General features: G+C 36.3%; 1 protein-coding gene across 14 annotated transcripts in view; it reads left to right on the top strand.

The window, feature by feature from the left end:
• Positions 1-21,329, top strand: part of SYNRG (synergin gamma) — a 70,930-nt gene that overhangs the window by 15,847 nt on the left and 33,754 nt on the right. For 7 of the 14 annotated variants that reach the window (XR_008425076.2, XM_053910463.2, XM_053910467.2 and 4 more), the window contains 11 exons: positions 2,816-2,946; positions 3,829-3,934; positions 4,724-4,835; positions 7,623-7,829; positions 8,819-9,052; positions 9,960-10,037; positions 11,935-12,131; positions 13,006-13,254; positions 14,653-14,786; positions 19,207-19,325; positions 19,517-19,579. Coding sequence is in view for 13 of the 14 variants with exons in the window: in XM_053910463.2 (XP_053766438.1) it covers positions 2,816-2,946; positions 3,829-3,934; positions 4,724-4,835; positions 7,623-7,829; positions 8,819-9,052; positions 9,960-10,037; positions 11,935-12,131; positions 13,006-13,254; positions 14,653-14,786; positions 19,207-19,325; positions 19,517-19,579 (1,630 nt within the window). In the remaining variant the exon portion in view is untranslated. The remainder of the gene's footprint in view (positions 1-2,815; positions 2,947-3,828; positions 3,935-4,723; positions 4,836-7,622; positions 7,830-8,818; positions 9,053-9,959; positions 10,038-11,934; positions 12,132-13,005; positions 13,255-14,652; positions 14,787-19,206; positions 19,326-19,516; positions 19,580-21,329) is intronic. The other 7 variants (XM_053910471.2, XM_053910473.2, XM_053910474.2 and 4 more) reach the window with 3 other exon arrangements.

Genomic DNA, 21,329 nt, shown 5'->3' with positions numbered 1-21,329 from the left:
TGAAATAACAAATTGATGTTTCTTTCTCTCCTCTTCCCTTTCAAATCAGTAAACTAAAAAAAAAAAAAAAAACAACCCCAAAATAAAAAAGACAGTATTATACTTGATGCTTGGAAGGGACACATTTAAAACATAAGGATACAGGAAAGTTTAAAGGCGTGAAAAAATACATAAATACTAAAAACAACCCCAAAAAGTGATGTAGCTAAAGGAAAGTCAGACTAAAATATACCTGAAGGCAAAAATCCTTAAAAGCTTGGCAGTAAAGGTGTCTTTCATCATGATAAGAGGTTAAATTTACCAGAAAGATACAACAGTTTCGCATTTGCATGCACCTAATAACTTGGCCTTAAAACGTATAAGATAGAAACTGACAGAATGACAAGAAAAAAGACGAATCCACAATCTGTAAAATCATAGGTTTAAACTGACTTCTTAATAAGGTTGACTAATGGATAATAGTACACTGTTCCCCCATCCCCAAATTGCAAAATATATTTTCTTTATAAGAAAACAGATTATTTATTAAAAATTAACCACATACTGGCCTGTAGCAATTCTCAAGAAACTTCACAGGATTCAAGTCCTATATAGTAGTCCTCATAAGACAGGCCTGTACTGGGGATCCCTTTGAGATTTGTGGTCAAGAATTTAAAGTGAATCCTCAAGGTTTTTCTGTCCAGTGAGGTTCAGTGGCTTGGGTATAAGGATAAGAGAAGGAGATTAACTGACTCTAACCAGGGGTGAGGTTTCCCAGGAGACCATAGCAAAGAAGCAAGAGGTAAAAGAGTTAAAGAACTTACAAGGGCATTTAATATTGAACTCTGGAGTCTAAGCTGGGCAAGAAGAGAAGTGAGGTCATGATGAAGATGATGGGTAACAGGAAAGTTGGTAAGATAATAGATGGGAGGCATGAATGAGATAGGAAGATTGCTGGGGTATATGAGCTGGAAGGATAGTAGGTGGTGGTCAAGTGTGGGGATGCTTATCAGGATGATACATGTCTAAGCAAATAAAGCAGTCACATTAACCTAGGACACACAAGAGTAACATTGTAGATATTTCCCTTCAAACACCATTTTCAATATTTGCATTTTGGAATTGTACATTAAATCAACAAGAATATGTGAAACACTGTTAGTCGTTATCTTCATCACCTTTCTGTTTCCCTTATAGGTGGGAAAAGGATGAGATTTTCAGTTTTCGTAATTCCCAAATAGTTGCTTAATTCAGAGTGAGTTATTTTAACACCTTTAAAACAAAGCAAATCTGCTGGTTTATCACTTTGTTGTCATTAAATCTGTGTGCTCGTGTGACTTCTGTCACGTCAAAATCAATATTTCATGAATATGTCACCTTTGGCTCTAGAACTTACCTTGTTTAGCATAATGGTGGGCTTATCCCAGCACATACAACTCTTGACAATTACTTGAGAATTTAGCTGGAGGACTGAACATAACTTACAAGCCAATGTACTGAGATTTTAAGAACATTTTACATATATGAGTGAAGTCAACTGCCATGTTTGAGCATTACCACATTTTAAAATAAGGCTGCGTATTTGTAAATGAAGTGTTTAACAAGGATCTATATTTTTCTTTTTTAAAATTAAAAGTAATTTATATTTCCAAAAAAAAAATAGTGTTAGGATGATTAAAATCAAGACTTTGGAGAGTACGGAGTACCTGGGGCTGGTGATCAAGCTGGGATGGTGTGTTGGACATGGTTGCTGTGCGGAGGTCAGAGACCCGGAAGGTCATAGTGTGAGATGAGCCATCCGTGTGATTATGGATATCCCGATGTCACGAGTGCAGTTTAGGAGTAGAATGGAAGACAGCAAGGTTCTGAAGGCTTCGGTGGAAGAATGAGGTAGTTGAGAATCAGTAGATGACATAAATAAGATAGGAAATGGTGAAATCTGATAGCAAGAAATTAAAATGTATTCAGGCTTTTGAAAGAGGACAGAGAAAAGGTTTATAAGAAGTAAGGAGGAGTGTTCCCCGACTGTAGGGAATGTAGGAGAGCAGTAGTAATGTCCAAATGAGAGGGCTTCCAGAGACAGCCACGTTTTCAGGTGGGGAGTTTGTGGGGTGGGGTGCGGCTTTTAAGGAGGAGGTTAAGGAGTAGAAGAATTTTCACTCCATAAAAATTAACCATCCATTGTCATTGATATATCATTTATTTTTTAAAGGTTAGTAACTTTTTTTTAAAGATTTTATTTATTTTTAGAGAGAGGGGAAGAAAGGAGAGAGGGAGAGAAACATTGATGTGCGATGTCAGGACTGATGTATCATTCATTATTGACTAAATATATTTTATTTACAGTAAAAATTTGGATATTAGGCCTGTAATGTCAAAATATTCATTATTCATACATGTTGGAAAAACATATTTAATCTCATTTGTGGAATAACTGCCATCTAGCAGTCTCTTACCTACTACTGGAAATAAAGACTTGCAAGATGTATCTCTTCTCAAAGAGTGTGGGTGAGTAAACTCACCAGAATATAATTTGGGTATATGCGTGCTTCCCTACACACTCAGCCTGAAAGATTTTACACACACACACACCCTCAGACTATTAGCAGTGGTCACCTCTAGGACAGTGAAGGAAGTGAAGGGAATGGGATATTAAGGGGAGCTTTCAATTTTTAGCCTGTGTTCTTTGAATCTTTTATTGAAATGCACTTATATATGTCATTAATAAAAATATTAAGAAAGAATTTATGGAAGTTACAGTTTTTCTTCGTAGTGATTAGAAGGAGAAATTGTTTTGTTTTGTTTTTTTTCTTGAGCCTTTGTCCTTTTCTTCTAGGCAGGGATACCAATGGGACCAGTGCCAGCAGCAGGAATGCCTTACCTGGGACAAGCGCCATTCCTGGGGATGCGACCTGCAGGCCCACAATACACTCCAGACATGCAGAAACAGTTTGCCGAAGAGCAGCAGTAAGGGACCTCGGGATTCAAGGATAAAAAACACGATGGTCGTCATTTTAAACATTTCAAATGTTCTCTAATACAAATTCAAAGCCCAAACAGTCATGTTGCCTTTTAAACTCTTTAAAATACTTTTATTATAAGTTTAAAGTCAGAAGGGACCTTAGAGATTCTCTAATTCAACCTTCTAATTAATTGTACATCTGGGGAAAGTGAGGTCCAGAGAAATGAAGCCACTTGTGAGTCCAGGTTGTACAGTTACTAGCAAAGGCTGGACCCAGAGGCAGGTCTCCTGACTCCCAGACAATTGCTCTTTCTCCCATGTGGAGTGCCTTCCCAAGAGGCAATTTTTTTTTATATGGAGAACAAAAGTGTTTTTATTTTGTCTACCTCCCTGTCTGTTTTTTGAGGTTGCTTTTGAATGTGAAAGATTGTCTTCCCTTGCAAATTAGACAAGAAATAAATTCATGTCTGTAGTTTAGGTAAATCATTTTTTAGACTCATAGACAGGGTCCAGCACAAATAATGCCCCTTTTTATTACAAAATCTTTTATTACAAAATCATAAGCATGTAATTCTGTAACATAACAATATCACACTCAAGCACTCCATATGACATTTTAGATGAAGTGTTCAAATTAAAACTATAAATTATTACACCTATATTATTATCCTACCAACCACATTCGAGCAGGCGTTACTTCTGCCAGACTGTGTATTTTGAAATTAATATAGTGGGGAAATAGGACTGCCATTTAAAAAAACTAGGTATAATTAGCAGAGAAGTTTGTAATTCTAGAAATGTAAGATGATATTGCTGAAATTGTTAGTAGAAATATGAATGTAACAGTTGATAATCCTTGAAGCTTTACTAGAATGTTTTTCCTCCAGAAAACGGTTTGAACAGCAGCAAAAGCTCTTAGAAGAAGAAAGAAAAAGGCGTCAGTTTGAAGAACAGAAACAAAAGCTCAGACTTCTGAGTAGTGTGAAACCCAAGGTGATATATTCCTCCACCCCTACACCACAGCACACACACACCCTGCGTGTGCCTCTTCTCGCTCATTCAGTAGATTTTGTCACTTAGCAGCCCAGCTGAGACTGTGGTTGATTCATTTTAGTTTACCAAAATCCAAAAGTGAAGGGTTTTTCTTCTGTAAAAGACATTGTATTGTTCAGGGAATGAGCTATCAGCCAGTCTTCTCAACTCTTTTTTACTAGCATTGGAATGTTTGTAATCTTCTCTAGGGAGGCATTAATACAGACTATTAATGTATTAACATAATATAACAGCTGCATCTTAAGATATTTATAAATGGGCATTTAATGTTTTTATATTCTACAAAAATATTCTATAGACTCTACAGTACAGAGTGCCATGTTATGCCTTTGTTTTATACACTAAGTGTTTTTCTGATTTGGAGAATTCACTATCAGAAGTATGTGGTAGCCCTGGCTGGTGTGGGTCAGTGGTTTGAGCGCCAGCCAGTGAACCAAAAGGTCTCTGGTTCAGTTCGTGGTCAAGGCGCATGCCTGGGCTGTGGGCCAGGTCCTCAGTTGGGGGCATGTGAGAAGCAACCAATTGATGTATCTCTAGCACATTGATGTTTCCTTTCCTCTGTTTCTCTCCTTTCCTTCTCTTCTCTCTAAAAAATAAATAAATAAAATCTTAAAAAAAAAAAGATGTGGTAAAAATATTGGGAACAGACTGATATCTATACTTTTAATTTGGGAGTGTTTAGAAGTGAGAGATAAGTGAAGAAATATGCATGTGTTTCTTGTCTTTTAGACAGGAGAGAAGAGCAGAGACGATGCTTTAGAAGCCATAAAAGGAAACTTAGATGGGTTTTCCAGAGATGCTAAGATGCACCCGACTCCAGCATCACACCCTAAGAAACCAGGTATTTTAAGTTAAAGGTTTTCTTTTGTTGGAAGGTGATTTATGTTCCCTGTGTGTTTAATTGACTATTACATATGTGAAGAGCCAGTGCTGACCTCTTCCTTCAAGCTAAGTACAGATTTGGATGTCTTAAAATTTACAGTGGGTTAAGAGTTCTGATCTGGATAACTATACTGGGAGGAGAAAAACTTCTTTGTCTCCTAGTAAATGCCAGTGTGTCAACTTCACTTGTAACTCTCCTGTATATATGAGTATGTTAACAGCAGTAAAATCCATTCACTCAAAGCAAACGTCTTAAAGGCGTTTATTTTGTTCTCATTGTTTTAAAAGAATTTTGCTTTTTATGAGCTAATTCGGATTTTATTTAATTTGATTAAACTTAGAAATCTTTTAAATGCCTCCTTTAAAAAAGTCATGGGTTTAATAATGCTCCTCGTGAAATTTTAGTTTCTTTAATACATTTCTTTGTAGTTTTTATTATCATTTATCATCAGATAATCAAAGTGCCTATTTAGAGCACTTTTTTAGGAATAAAGGGATAGGTTTTTTTGCATGTGTTTTGAACATTTAACAGTTGAAATGAGTCTTGCCTTTATATAACTTACCATATCCTTTTTTAAATTTGATATTTAATATTTTATTCTCAACTGATTTCAAGAATAACATACCATTAATAGATGAACAGTTCTCATAAATCATTCAGCCAATCAAATACTCTTTCCTGCTGGCATATATTATGTTGATAGATTTTATCTTAAATCCTTATATAGTTCCTTTTAGAGGAGATGTCAGGAGGGAATATTCTGATATTGTCACAGTAACCAGTTTTTGACTTTCGGGACAGCTTTGACACTGTCCTATTAATTTGACTTGTTAGATTATATACTCAGATTATCGTTTCAAAAATATGCCCCAAAGTAAAGTATATACAGATTGAAAAGAGAATGGATATTAGCAATCAGGTTGAGTTCAGAAAATATATCTAAAAGTAAAAATTATAAGCTGAATAAGCTGGTCAAGAAGTAACTTAAGAGTAGACATTGGAATGCTAAAACTGGACCCAACATGGACCAAAGGAGAAGGTGGCAGAGAGGGATGGTCATTTTTAAGTCTAACACTGTTCTACCATATTGAATGCCCTTTTTGGGCCACCTGGTGTTGTTTAACAACCTCGTTGTGAAATAATAAATTGGTGATTTGATATTCAAATAATCTTGTGAGATCAATCAACATGCGTCTAGTTAGCTGTTTCTAGTTAACTGCTTCAAGCTGAGCCAGAAAAAGATTTTCCTGGAGCCCAAGGAGTTTTCAGAGCTTCTGCAGGGAGAGTCTTAAACTTAGGCCTAAAGTATATAGAGAGTTTCCAGTCTTTTTACCATCAGAGGCATCTTTAAATTTGCCCCCATAGACTGTTTATCTGAAAATATTGAATGTACAGACTGTATTGACCATATAATTTTTCTATTTTTTATTAATCATATATAGAGCTGCAAGAATTTATAAACCAAAATATATATACCACATAGAATTCACATAATTCCATAAAATGAAGAAACATTGGTTTAGCTTTTGCAGCCATATTATTAATAAATAGGTCCATTTAAAAAATGTGGTCACTCTCAATTTTCCATTATTACTTTTTTACACCTAAATTGAAAACTTAAATCCACCTTCTCACTAGTACTGGGAGGGTTGGAATTCATTATAGCATGGCTTTTTTCTTTCTCTTTTCCAACAAAACTAACTAAAACAATACCCATTTGGCATCTTTCATAGACCTTTCAGTGCTTCCAGGTTTATTTCACAGATCCAAAAGAGAAATGTCCAGAAGAGAAGCATGTCATGTCCCCATTTTTCAGATGAGTCTTTTTTTAAAAAGACTGCTCCTTGTGGCATTAGACCTCTATGAATGTTAAAGCAATACAAAGTACTTAAAAATATGGCGATAATAGTATTGTCAATGAGCCTTGTAGTAAATGTAGTTCCTGTTAAGGAAGGTTTATTACATAAGTGAATCTCACATTTAACAGTAAAAAGCCACAGTGATCTTTATATTCTTTAGAGATAAAGTAACCATAGTCCTCAGTCAGTCGAGATTTACTTTCTTAAATTGACTCTTAAATTGTTTGACTCAGCAATTTATGGTGTCCCAATTTATTACCTTGGCAATGTGTTTAATGTTCTTGCTGTCTTTTGTAATTTTCATTCTTCACTTGGTAACTTTACTGAAATGTGAACTATGCAAAGTGAATGGGTTAGACATGATATATGAAAAATTATAAGTATGTGTCACACATTCTTTCTTACTGGCATAATGAAATTTAATCATCAGAGTCTTTTTCTGTTCAAAATGTCTTCGGCAGCATTTGGTAGGTTTTCTTATTTCTGGTGTATATTGGTTTGAAAGAATATTATCCAGATAAATAGATTACTTGAGTTTCAAAAGTAATCATCACTTTGATGTAAGTTATTGGTGGTCTCAGGAAAAGATTAGTACTAACTTAGTAAAAGAAGGAAAGAACTTTTGAGTTTCATATTTTTCTGGTTTTGAGCAAAATGCAAAATAGCTATAAAACCTCTTTTTAAAAAGACGAAAGATGTGTATGAAGAGACATCAAAGCATTTTGCCTTCATTGTGTGAGTCCATTTGACTCTCGTCACATTGTTTCCTGTTCACCTGCACTATTCATGTTTCGATATATTCTTTTGGAATTGTACTGCACCTTAATTTCTGTCTCCCTATTGATTTTCATTTCTGTGTGTTTCATTATCACTTTCCATTTTGCAGATTATCCCACATCATCTCATTCTAAAACTGTCTCCCCATCACCTGCCTTTCTTGATGAAGAAGAATTCAGTGACTTTATGCAGGGGCCTGTTGAAGTTCCCACATGTGGGCCTTCTTCCACTTCCCAGCCTTTTCAGTCTTTCCATCCCACCACCCCACTTGGCCAGTTGCATACACAGAAGGCTGGAGCACAGCCTCTCCCTCCAGGTCAGATTCTAGTGTCTTTTGCCTTACATGGTGTCCCTGGACAAATTCCTTATTTCTGTACTGCTTCAGCCTTATACAATGTACAGAGAGCAGGTAACTCCTAGAATATTAATGAAAGTATTCTTAAGATAATCTAGGCTTATTTATTTCTATTATATACATTGAATAATACAATGATGTTGACAAAGAAGCAGGTACCTGAATATATGAGGACTATTGAAATTCACCAAAATAAGAAACTAGATTTTTAAATTTTGAAGGCCTCACTTTTCAGAAAAGTAATTGAAAATTTTTGCTCCTAAATTAGATACTATTTCAACCACCTTAGAATTAAAAAAAAAAAAACAAAACAGATTTCTTCAGAAGATTACTCTTGTTTGGGAAAAATCACTAATATCATTTTCTTAAGAGAAATGAGCTGGGGAAAGCTGCTTTAGAAAGTGCTCTCTCTAGTTCAGTTTCTTTATTTACTATCAGTTTGTCCTCAGACGAATCTTTAAACACTTCTGTACCTGTTTTATCACTTGTGAAATAATGGGGGTTGGGGCAGGTAACACACCATGCCAGGAGTCATAGAGTAGTGCTGAGAGGGATCTTAGCTGATGTGTGCTTGGTCCAGGCCTTTTCAGTCAACAGAGGTAGAAACAGGCCCAAAGGTGATGTTACTGGCCAGAGCTCTCACCCATAATTAGTGTGAGTGTCCACACCTTGTATAGCCACCGTATTTCTAAGGTAGTACTCCTTCCACCATACCATTCTACCTGCTGTCTCATAGCATTCTTGAGAATCAAAGTAGATAATGATGTTTAAGTTCTTTAAAATCTCTAAGTCTCTGAAGTCCTGTACACATGTCTAGTGACTGACTGATTTTAAAACTTCTATTAGGTGTGACAGGGTCTTCCCTTTAGAACCTGGGGGTGGAAATGGGTGATTGAAAAAATTAGAAATTTGCAGTTACATACAAATAATCCTTCGTGCTGTTTGTTTAGGCCCTTCTTTGGAGGAGAAGCTCCTAGTATCTTGTGATATAAGTACATCTGGGCAGGAACAACTTAAATTAAATACTTCTGAAGTTGGGCACAGAGCCCAAGGCCCAGGTTCCAGTAAGAACCATCCCAGTTTAACAGCCACTATCAGGGGGGCTGTAGATGGACGTGTAAGTGGCACCACTACTGCAGAGGCAGAAAAGACTTCAGAACAAAACCCACCTGTTGAAGAGAGTGGTGAGCTCATGAAACGTTCAGCAAAAAGTTTTTTTTAACCAAATGCCGCTCAAATGCTAACACCTTAAGCGATAATCTTAAAATGAATGCTGCTTGATTTTGCTAATCAAAATTTCGCTTAAAATATATTTAATGCATTCCTTTCTCCAATTAACCCCTATGATTTTGCTCTGAATTCTTTCAATAAACTGTTACTCTTTTTAAAAATTTTTGATAGTTTTTAAAATCAGAATCATTCCTGAAATTTATTTTATAAAAACTCTTTTTTCCCCCTCTTGCACTTTGTCTTCTTCCATGAAGGTTGAAAAGTTTAAATTCAACTGGAAAAGTCACCAATGAGAATATAGTTTTGCTTCTCAGAAGTAAATCCGACACACTGCTCTCTAAAAGTTTGCATTGTTCTAAACTCCGCTTACAGAGATGAATTAGAATGTGGGCAGCCTAGGAGGTAAACTTTTGCAGGATATTTTATTGGACAAAATAAAAAACAAAAATCCTATATATCTAAGGCAGTGGTGTCATAATCAGGTAAAAAGAAATCAGATGTAAAGAAACATTAAAAGCTGCAAGTGAAGCCTGGGCAACAACAATTTTTTTGTTATATAATTTTTAAACCACTGATTATTATGTTTTTTCTTTTAATGTGTAATACATGTGAAATGGTGCAAGCCTCGTATGATTCAGAATATTGATTTGGTACATCTTAGGGTTTTCTTTAGTAGACTCTTTAGGACATAGTAACGCATAGGAGTTGTTTAGAAACCAAATATTTTAGTTGTATTGGTGACTTTTTTTTAGTGTCTCCAGCCTGTGCTCTTTTTATAAAATACCATGACTCTGGTGTGATTCCCACATCTCCTAAATGGACCATTATATACGCAAGATAATGTTCCTTATCTTCCCGTAGGTGTGGGTGTATTTCCCTCACAGGATCCTGTTCAGCCCAGAATGCCTCCTTGGATTTACAATGAGAGTTTGGTTCCAGGTAATAAAAGCTTTGTCCAAGACTCCCATCTGGACATTTTGCTTTAAATGTTGTAAATGTAGTTGTAACTACTGTCATGGTTATAAAATATGCAGAAGGAATTTCAGCTTTCCTTGTTTATTTGTTTTCTGAAAGAGTACAGAAAATTAGATAGGTTTAGTGTTTCTTAATGCTGCCTCATCTATGAAATAACTATGTAAGTGAAGGAGAAATATTTTGCTTTAATGCTTATTGATCACTATATACTTTTATTGCTAAAAATTTTTCTCAGATTTATCATGCTTTAAAAGACATCAAATATTTTTTATAGATTATTAACTTATCAAGAATATCATTAATATATGTGATGCAGTTTTCTGAACTCTTGGTGATTAGTTTATATTTTTAAAATATTCCTATGACTTTTTTGTCATATAATAGTACGTGAAATAAAAGACCAGGTAGCAAATCTTCTTCTACACTATAGCAGATGATGTTTACTTTTTACTTTAAGTATGTTATTACTGCTGAGCCAAAACAATTTACTATGGTGTACATTTTGTGATAGTGTTCAGCTGCTACAAAGAAAAAGTCTGTTTAAGCCATAGTTGATGGGAACAGAATAATGACTTTACAGCAGAATGTGTTCATCAGTCTTAATAATTGTAACATTACATTTGCTGTACTTTGCCAGCCCCTTGTAAACTAAAGGTAACTTTCATCAGATCTCCAGTTTTCTAGATTGTTCATAGACTAAAGTTGTTCCACACTTGATTAAATAAAACTCATGCAAGATCCCTATAGCTGAACTTCTTTTTGAAAGAAACCAGTAATGCCTACTTTACATCATAATCACGTAATCACAAATCGAAAGGCTAATTTCCCAAACTGATATGGGACTTCAGTTGTACACGAAAATAATAGGTTTGCTTCCACCTGCCCATTAGACACTTTGCATCTTTCCTTCTTCCTCTCTGTCTTCAAGCCAAACAAAATTTGGATATTGTGTGTTTTGGAGTTCTGTTTTGTTTTTCTTTCTTTCTCTTTCTCCCAAACATCCGTGCGCATAGAATTTCCTCACCAAAATATTTGTTGTCACGACCAGGCTGTTAACCTACAATCTATATTTAAATCACAGATGTAACGTTTTTGCTTAAAACATTTTCCTCTACCTTTCCCCTACCCACTTTCAGCCCCCAAACTCCTCTAACTAGGGTTGTCAGATTTAGCAAATAAGCATGCAGAACATCCAGTTAAATTTGAATTTTAAATTAACAGCAAAAAACTGTTTAGTAAAGTATATCCCGTGCAGTGTTGGCATCCGGTGTATTTATGGCAACCTTGTCTCTGACAGCCTTTCTCACTTTGTCCTTTTAAAATTCCATTTTATATGAAAACTCCCCTTTTTTTTCTGCTTCCTCACCTTAACTGAAACTGTGTTTTTCTCTGAAGGCTCTATTTTCATAGCACCTTACCCAGTGATGTTTCTTCTTATAGCCATCGGGGCAGGAAAAAGGTGGTACTTGTATAATTCTTGCTTCCAACTGCTGTTTTCAAACTATTACTACCATCATTACTCTACAACTTCTAAATTCCAAAGCATCTTCCTGTACCACCTACATCTTATTGTTTTTACTATCTTCCACTAATTATAAGACTTCCTCTTACCACCAATAGTTCCAAATCTTCATCTTTAGGACCCAGCTCCAATCTCTCTTCTAAGTACCAGACTCCCATTGTCTGCTAAATATTTGCATTTAAATTTCTTAAGTTTGACAGCAGCTCAAACTCTGACATGGTTTTGGTTCTATTAAAGTTGTTTGACTTAAGATTATCCTCATATGAGCAACAATGACAACAAAAAAGATCAATCAGTTGTAATATATTTATGTTTCTAATCTGGTCTTTCCTTTAATAGATGCCTATAAGAAAATCTTGGAAACCACAATGACTCCAACTGGAATCGATACGGCAAAACTTTATCCCATTCTGATGTCATCTGGACTTCCCAGGGAAACTCTTGGACAGATATGGGCCTTAGCCAATCGAACCACACCCGGCAAACTTACTAAAGAAGAACTTTATACTGTTCTTGCCATGATAGCAGTGACACAGGTAGACATAATCTCTTAAGTCAGATCAAGTAACTTCTCAGTATTAATTGGAAGAATATGAATCCTTTATGATTACAACCTCATAGAAGTCCTTGTACATTGAAATTTAGAATATTTTCAAGATAGGGCACTTCAAAAATGTATAGTTTATATGAAGCACATACTAGCAAAAATATTCCTTTGTTTAAAGACTGTTTAATATACTAAAGTCTTCTAGCCTGACTATAGATCCCTTCTGAACTTAGAAGTTAGTAATAGATGAAATTACTCTCTGTCCTTTTAAGTCCTTATTTAAAACTCCTTAGAGCCCTGGCCGGGTGGCTTAGTTGATTGGAGTATCATCCCATACACCAAAAGGTTGCAGGTTCAATTCCCAGTCAGGGCACATACCTAGGTTGTGGGTTTGATCCCCGGTTGGGGTGTGTACGGGAGGCAACCAATCGATGTTCCTCTCCCTTTCTCTTTCCCTCTCTACCCCCTCCCTCTCTAAAATCAATAAACATATACTTAAGTGAGGCTAAAAAATAATAATAAAATTCCTTAGATATAAAGTATTCTCCATCTGATACTAATTTCTCATATATTGTAAAACCATTTGTAGTATGTGTAATCATGATTTGATTACAGTAAATTACCCAAACTTGTGTCAGAGAGTAAAAATGTCAGAATTGATATGTATTGGCCATTTCTTTGCTAAATGTTAGGTTTGCATTAACCTTGTAACTTATTTTCTTGTATCAAATTAATGAGTTGGGAAAGTTAACAGTGGAATTATACCAAGGCTACAGATTTTATGTTTTGGTCTGTCTTTGCCAGATTTAGGTTGTATGTGGTTTGCAATCCTCTGAAATGTTTTTTTTTTTCCTTCTGTATAGCGGGGTGTTCCTGCCATAAGTCCTGATGCTTTAAACCAGTTCCCAGCAGCTCCTGTTCCAACTTTAAGCGGCTTTCCTATGACTTTGCCTACTGCAGTGAGTCAGCCAACTGGGATGCCTTCAGGCCCTGCAGGCTCCATGCCCCTCAACCTCGGACAACCAGTCATGGGCATTAACCTTGTTGGACCAGTAGGGGGAGCTGCAGCCCAGGCTTCCAGTGGCTTCATGCCAACTTACCCTGCAAATCAGGTAAATGGAGAAACGGCATGTTCCAAACAATCCCTAAAAGTGAATCTGGGCAACTCTTTTTCCAGAGATACCGAGAAGCCCTGGCTGGTGTGGCTCAGTGGATTGAGCGCTGGCCTGCCGAACCAAAGGGTCACAGGTTCAATTCCCAGTCAGGGCACGTGTCTGGGTTGCAGTCCGGGTCCCCAGTGGGGGGGGCGCAAGAGAGGCATCCTACACATTGATGTTTCTCCCCTTCTTTTTTCCCCTCCCTTCCCATCTGTCTAAAGTAAATATAATCTTTAAAAAAAAAAACCAGAGATACAGAGAGGACTGCTGGATTATGATGGACTCTGGAGGTGAAAATTAAACACTATTAAAACAATACAAAATTTAATTTTTCATTATTTAAAAATCATGAAACAATTTGTTAAGCCCTAAGACACTTGAATTTTGGCTAAAAATTCATAGTTCTTTATAGTAAATACATTTTAAACATCTAGCATAATAAAGTTAATTAAATTCTTAGGCTGTATCTCTTGAGGAAGCTGTTAAACCTGGAATTAAGGTGCTTTAGTTTATTTTTCATTTCTCAGACTAGCAAACATTTTTTAAAAACATAATATTTAGTGTCAGTGAAGATGTAGGGAAAAGAGTTTATTGGTACAGCCTTTTTGAATGCAGGAATAGCTGTCAAAATTCTGTATCTTCTGACCTAGCAGTCATGCTATTAAGAATCTGTCCCACAGAAATTAGCAAAGATACAAAAGGATATTTGCTGTAGCATTGTTCGTTAGCATAAAAAAATAGAAGTAGCTAAATGTCCATCAGGAAAAGAAAGGTTGTATAAATTTTGGTTCATCCATACAGTGGTATGCAGATCAATAAAAGGAATGAGATAGAGCTATGTGTAATGCATTGAAAAGACACGCCTGTCATTCAATTACATTTAAAGTGGAGAACGACGTAAGTTCATTCTTCTATAAAACACATGAACTGTTAGCAGTACTCACTCCCAGAGCAAGGGATTTGGAGTCAGTTTTCACTGTTAACTTTATATGGTAATGGGTTATAACAAGCTTGTTCACTTTTTAAATTTACACACATGGATAAAATGTTTTTTAAAGATGAGAGGTTTTCAGTAATCTATTAAAAGACTTAGCTATTTAAAAATCATACAGGTTAGCCCTTTAAGTCAGTCTTTTACCATGTGTACTTGAGAGTATCTAAAAATGTAAGATAGGATTCCTGCCTTAATGAAGTCTTTGAGTTGATTTTATCTAAAGGGTGTTCTTCTAAAATTAAGTAGTTGTACCTAAATGTATGATTTAAAAGGCAGTCTTAGAGACTGACAGTTGGAGATTTGTTATTTACTATTTTATCAATTTCATGCTTTCTATTTAAATGTCCTCTTAAACCTAGGTGGTAAAACCAGAAGAAGATGACTTCCAAGATTTTCAAGATGCTTCTAAGGCAGGATCCATTGATGACTCATTCAGTGACTTCCAAGAGTTGTCTGCTTCTTCAAAAACAAGTAATTCCCAGCATGGAAACAGGTACAAAAGAGTTGAATATAGTTAACATTGTATTTAGTAATTGAGGAAGAGACATCCCTGATGAGAAGCCTAAGTGTGAGTAAGAGAATCAAGACTCTTTACTCTCATGGTTTTCCTGATTAATCCCTCTTTATTCGTAGTTTTACGCCTCAGACTTTTGTCTGCATTGGACAAAACGTTAAACGTCACCTCCTACCAGTCCCTCTTCGTACACCCCTGCTTGCCAATATTTTATTTGCCTGTGCTAAACCTGATGTATTAGAGCAGAGTGTACCTGGGCAGTGATGACTTCAAGTTCTTGTATTAGAACCAAGTTTTTTAGACTGGAGCACATAATTTGATGTTTTTGCAATAAGTGTACTATTGATTTTCCACAGAAATCATAATTCAGAAGACCAAATATGAGTATTCACATTTCTCCTATATTTGAGATCAGTGACTTTTAGGCCTTTCATATTTTAGGCATTTTAGAGAATTACAAATTAGGGAAAAAATTATTCTGATTTTAAGAATATATCAAACATATGTAAATGACACATAGAAAAAAACATATGAGGGGGTGTGACTTTAAAGTACTGGGATTCCCAATCCCGCTATACCAGCATACATAATATTAACCTGATAGACACAGAATAATATTTCTTCTTTTGAACAGAATGTTCTACTATCTAGAACATATCTGAATGGCCCAAGGCATCTCAAATCACATGCAAAAAATTAAATTCATTAACTTCCTACTTAAATAAAAATTTATTAATTCATCATTTTCTTTCTTAGTGAATCATATCACCATATCCAGTCACCAAGTCAGAAACATGTTATTTGGCTCCCTCCTCTCTTCTTTACCACCATCAACTCTGTCACCTCTGCCTGGCACGGAAAAGGCCATGTGTGACCTTGCTCCTGCCTACTCTCTCAACCGCGGCCATTTGCCCACAGCTTGTCCTCCAGTCATGCCAAATGACTTCAAACTCACCATGCTCTTCCAAGCTTCTAGCCTTTTACGTTACATTTTCTTCAATCTGAAATTCTTTCCATAGTTAATGCTAGTTCAATTTCAAAAATCATTTTAATATAGGGAGTTTTTATTAGTCCCTCTGAATCAATCCCCACCTCCAAGATGAGTTAACGGCCCCTCCTTCTCTCCTGTTAAGGTACCTTCTGAATATCTGTGCCCTAACTACAATTACCGGGGCACCTGACTGTTTTCCTTGCTAGGCTGTAAGGACCCACACACAATCTTTCGTGCCTACGAATGTAGTACTTAGCCCATGATATGTACTTGATAAAAGTTTGTTGAATGATTGTATTGTAGTATGAAAATTATACACTGAAGTAATCAAATGGGTTGTTCATTCCTCTGGGGAAAAAACTCTCAGTACATGAAATTAAAATTGGGGTATAAAAAGTTTTAAGGTGGTGGCCAGGCCTGAGATATGTGGGATATTAGCAATTTTGTATGGCACTGTCTCCCCATCATAGTTTATTTGCATGCGCAGCCAGCCAGTCTTTGCAGATTTTTCTTACTCAGTTCAGATTTGGCTACTTCCATGCTTTCATTGCATGAAAACATTTTGCTCCTGTCTTAAGAATCCGAGATCATTGTTTACTTACTCATTCAGCAGCATTTACTTAGTAGCTGCTATATGCCAGATATTGAAGTGGCACTAGAAATACAGAAGCAAAAAACACAGTTCCTGCTCTCAAAAACCTCAGTATTGTTTTTTTTTTTTAATCCTCACCCAAGGACATGTTTTTTTGTTTTTTGTTTTTTTAGAGAGAAGAAGGGTGGGGAGTGTGCCTCCCATACGCACCCCAAATAGGGATTGAATCTGTAACCTAGATACGTGCCCTGACCAGGAATTGAACCCACAACCTTTTGCTTTATGGTATAATGCTCCTACCAGCCGAGCTACCTGGCCAGGGTGAAGCTCAGTTTTATCTGTGTATTTATATTATGTGATAAAACTCTCTTAAAATTGGTCCTTAAATATGTGTGTGTATATATAATGAATTCCCTAGTTTATGATAGTCTGTATTCCATATTGTGAGTTTATTTTAAAAGGATATTTGTTAAATCACAGTATGAATAGCTAAGCCTAGGTAAGACCACTTTGGGTGGTATTTTTAAGCAAAAAATGGGCATTATTCATCAGAGAACATGAAAAGGAAAGTAAATTGTTAGAAGCAGGCTGGATTGGAGAGTGTTTTTAGTCTGGGGAAAAATGACATTATTAAGGGTGGCACCAACTATGGGATGTCTTATGATTTGTGACATAACCTGTAAAGCATTTCAGAACGAAGACATGGCATGATGCAAGTGATTCTTGCTACTGTGTGTGGGATAAATTCAGCTGCCATCATGATAATCCTGTTGGGAGATGGTGAGAGGTGCTCTGGGCTTAGAGTTACTTGTACTGAAAAGGGTGTCTCCGAGGAATCGGTGGGAGCCAGTGTTGAACTGGATGTCAGAGTCAAAGGAGAAATAGTGCTTGCACCAGCATGAAAAGGGATCTGGAAGACAGCAACATCATTCGCTTACCCACTCAGAAAATGCTTGAGTGCGTCAGGCCCTGGGGAGCCTCGTGTAATAAACGAGACCGACATGGGGCACTCACTGAAGACAGAATAGGACTAAGGTGTAGGAGTTTTGAGTTGCTTAGGGGTTTTTTGCTTTTTAAATGGGTATACTTAGCAGGAATGATTGTAAAGCACAAATGGATTCACTAGAGAAAAAGCAAAATCCTTTTTTCATAGGCAGATTCTTTACAATCTTATCTTTCAGTATAAGGAAGGTTTTTAAATTTTAAAACAATATGCCTCTCACTGAGTACCTGAGCATTACCGAGTAGAAATAACTGTTCTTACGTTTAGAACAGATAACTGCTTTTTGTAACTAGCATAAACATTCCATGGTGATTACAGTTTGTTTTGTTAAATAAGACATTCAGAAAATGAACTGGAATGAGTTATTTGTAATATGTGTAAAATCACAGTCTAAGTCATAGGGTTTTCTTTTAATGGAAACATTTTATTGAGTTCAGTCAACAAAATCCTCTTTTTTCCCTCCAATTCTGAAAATAATTTTGAAATTCATAATATTCAGTTAAATGTCACTTCTAGTACAAGATTTGACCAAAGGACTCTAAAAGACCATAGCTAACGTTGGCAGGTCATGTAAAACAAACAGATCATTCACCTTTGGTTTTTTTTTTCCTAAGACATTAATTACCTTTATTCCTATGTAACATTCTGTTCAATGAATTGCAGTTTAATTGCTTATTAAAAATGCACCTATAGGATACAGGTGAGGACCTGTTTGTCAAGACCAAATATGTAGCAGCCGTTTGGTAGTGATGTGAAATTACAATGTCTAATAACATAAGTCCGAAAGCACTGTGGACCCCCTTAACATGTTCGTGTACGAGCTGGGTTTCTCACCTTGCTTGGAAGCCACTGAGAAGAAGATTTAAATAACTGTGGAAAGATTTTTGCTCCAGGGCAAAGAACTCAATAGAAATCCATTTATATAACTTGCAGTGCCTGGTATTGAATGACACAAACTAGTGGTGGAATATAATCATTCACATGCAAAGGTTGTTCTTCCTGGGATCTGCCTGTGTCTGATAAGGGGGATGGGGGAGGGTGGCGGGAAGCAGTACTTTTATAGTATGTGGTTAGCCATCCAAGAATTAACCACAAAGATACTACTCATCACACAGTTTTTCCATCCTGGGAGAAATATGTCCATAGGCAAAAGTATCTTCATCTAATTGTGAAGTGATTGTTGTTTTGCTGAAAAGATAGCTTCTGGGAACTGCTGTGTGATCCTTGCAAAAATGCAAATTGATTTAACTCTGCTGCTGCTATCAGATGTGTGAACTTTTGTCCTTAAGCAATGGAATATGACAAAAGAGGAGCAATTTATATCTTAGCTTGAACAACATTTCATAAATAGACTTTTATCTCAACTATTTCACCTCTTCACTGTGACCCCATTTTAGAGAATAATTTCATTAAGGATCACATAATTTACTTTAAAATATTGGGGATACCCATTTGGAGCAGTTGACTTTTATGGACCTGAAGTTAAAATTGCAGTAGGGCGTCATTCTATGATCATCTATTTCCAATGACATACATTCCAGTTGTCTTTATGGCTTAAAGAGATTAGATGGTCAGCGTGGATCTGACCCCTCTTCAAACAATCAAGAGAATTATTAGTTGGGTGTTGTTTTAATATATTTTTTCAAGAAAAAAGGATGTTGATTTTTATCATTTGTGGCATATGTATTCGAACTTTTAAAGCAGGGAGTCAGTTTTAACTAGGTACCATTTACCACTTTAATTCTAAGCTCCTATTTCATAAGGAAAGGATTCAGTGTTTTAGTCATTAAGGAATATTTTTCTCCCCTTTCAGTGCCCCTTCTTTGTTGATGCCACTTTCTGGAACTAAAGCATCAGCTTCAATGGATAAATATGCTGTGTTTAAAGGAATTGCAACTGACAAGCCCTCTGAAAATACTGTTCCATTTGGAGGTAAAAAGCAGTTTGTGAATTCATAAACCTGTGAATATAAATCTTTGTTGTTAGTGGGGGCCTTTTATGGTCAATGTGCAGTGCTTATACCACATGCTAAGTATGTTTGGCTAACCCTGTCTGCCTTACTTTCTTGAGTTGTGATCTCAAGGTTCCTAACCTTACGTGAGCTTCTGTGTTTTCCATCATAGAGCCTGGTGATAAATATAGCGCTTTCAGGGAACTGGAACAGACAGCAGAGAGTAAATCTTCAGGTAAGTTTTTGATTCCTTAAATGAATACATTATTTCAACTTCTGATAAAAGAGATCTTTGAAGGTTCTTTCAGTAATACTGAAGGTGTCTTTATTTTATTGCATGTGGGGTTTTTTCCTTTTTTTTTTTTTTTTTCCTGTGTCTCTGGAAATTACAAGGAGGTAACATGTGGTTCAGTTATTGCAAATGATCTTCTAAAATTTAGGGCAAACCCCAGAGCAATGTGATTTCCTCTAAAGATAGTGTTCCCTTTCACCAGAAGCCCTCAGCCACATTAGACTCCTGTGTCAGATGGCGGGCTGCGACTACTTCCGGTTATTCTCATGTTCCCCAAGACTTCAGCTGCTGGCAGTGCGGCGGTCTGTGGACGGTACAGAAGGCAGCAGCCAATCTTATACTTTTCAGGATTTTCAAAATTAGCTATAATCTAATAAGGTGAAGTGAAAGGGTTTTCTGTGCATATGTGGTTTCCACCTCTGATAGAAGGGCTCAAATAGACTAGAAAGGGATTTAGAATGATAATGCGAGAGCCACATCTGTAAAGCATGAAAGTTATGCTTGTGGTTAAACATTAAATACTACTGTAAACCTGATGTGTAGGGTTTAGATAATCCATACACCAAAGTATGTCCTTCAAAGCTGAACTGCAAATGCCATGGAATTTGTATATTCCAATGAGGATTTCTTCCTGGGAACAGTACCACGTTCTACTTTTGTGTACTCTGCTCAAATTTGGAATATCCTTCAGCAATCATTTGTTCTCACCTTTCTGCCCAAGGGATTAGGGTGAGAGTGGGAGGGGTGGGAGAAGAATATAGGAAAGGTAAGTATATGTGAAAGTTAAAGTAGAAAGTGTACTGCTTAACTATCTCAAAAGAGGGAAACTTACCTCTTGTAGATACTCAGTCCCTTACAGTTCTTATATTCTGAGAAATGTTTCCTTGTGTTTCACTGAAGCCTTTAGGATGTAATAACTATTTCTTCCTCCATGCCTGTAGTAGGTACTAGGAGCACGAAGATAAACCTGAGGACCTTTTGGCTTGTTAATTTGTCATTTATCAATGCTCTCACCAACTCTTGGGCCAAGGCAGGTTTGGAGTAAAAAACATGGTTTAATATAAGGGTTCTTTGTGTAGTATGCTCATATGATAAGTATGTTATTCCTGGGAAGGACAGGGGTGCCACCGAAATGTAAGCAGCACCTTGTCCTGCTTTATGGTACTTAGTTAACAGAATCCCAGGTTGGTGTTGCCATTTTTCCGTGCTTGCTTTCGTTCCTATCTTAACTTTAATTCTATGGCCTTCCAAGCAGAAATGCCAAATTTGTTCATTTTAGGAGAACATTTTATTCTACTTGCATTAAAAATACACTGGCCCTGGCTGGTAGCTCAGCTGGTAAGAGAGTCATCCTGATATGCCAAGGTCACAGGTTCGATCCTGGGTCAGGGTACATACAAGAATCAACCAATAAATGCATAAATAAGTGGAACAACAAATGGGTGTTTCTCTCTCTCTCTCTCTAAAAATCAATAAATGCAAAATTTAAAAAACAAATACATTGGCCTGAAAAAATATCTCAGTGTCTTAGATTTTATGAAGAATCTTCTGGTATTATATTCAGAGCTGAGGGTTTATTAGGTTACAAATTGACAGTTTAATAATATTTCCTTTTTTCTACCCTCCAGTTTAAACCATAAATTAAGTTGATGAGGAAAATGTTTTATATGGATAAGTGAGAGTTACTGAAGTT

This window comes from Desmodus rotundus, chromosome 9 (assembly GCF_022682495.2).
Source record: "Desmodus rotundus isolate HL8 chromosome 9, HLdesRot8A.1, whole genome shotgun sequence".
In the NCBI taxonomy this organism is placed as follows: domain Eukaryota; kingdom Metazoa; phylum Chordata; class Mammalia; order Chiroptera; family Phyllostomidae; genus Desmodus; species Desmodus rotundus.
Note: the sequence above shows the minus strand (reverse complement) of the source record. Positions and strands in the feature narration are given on the sequence as shown.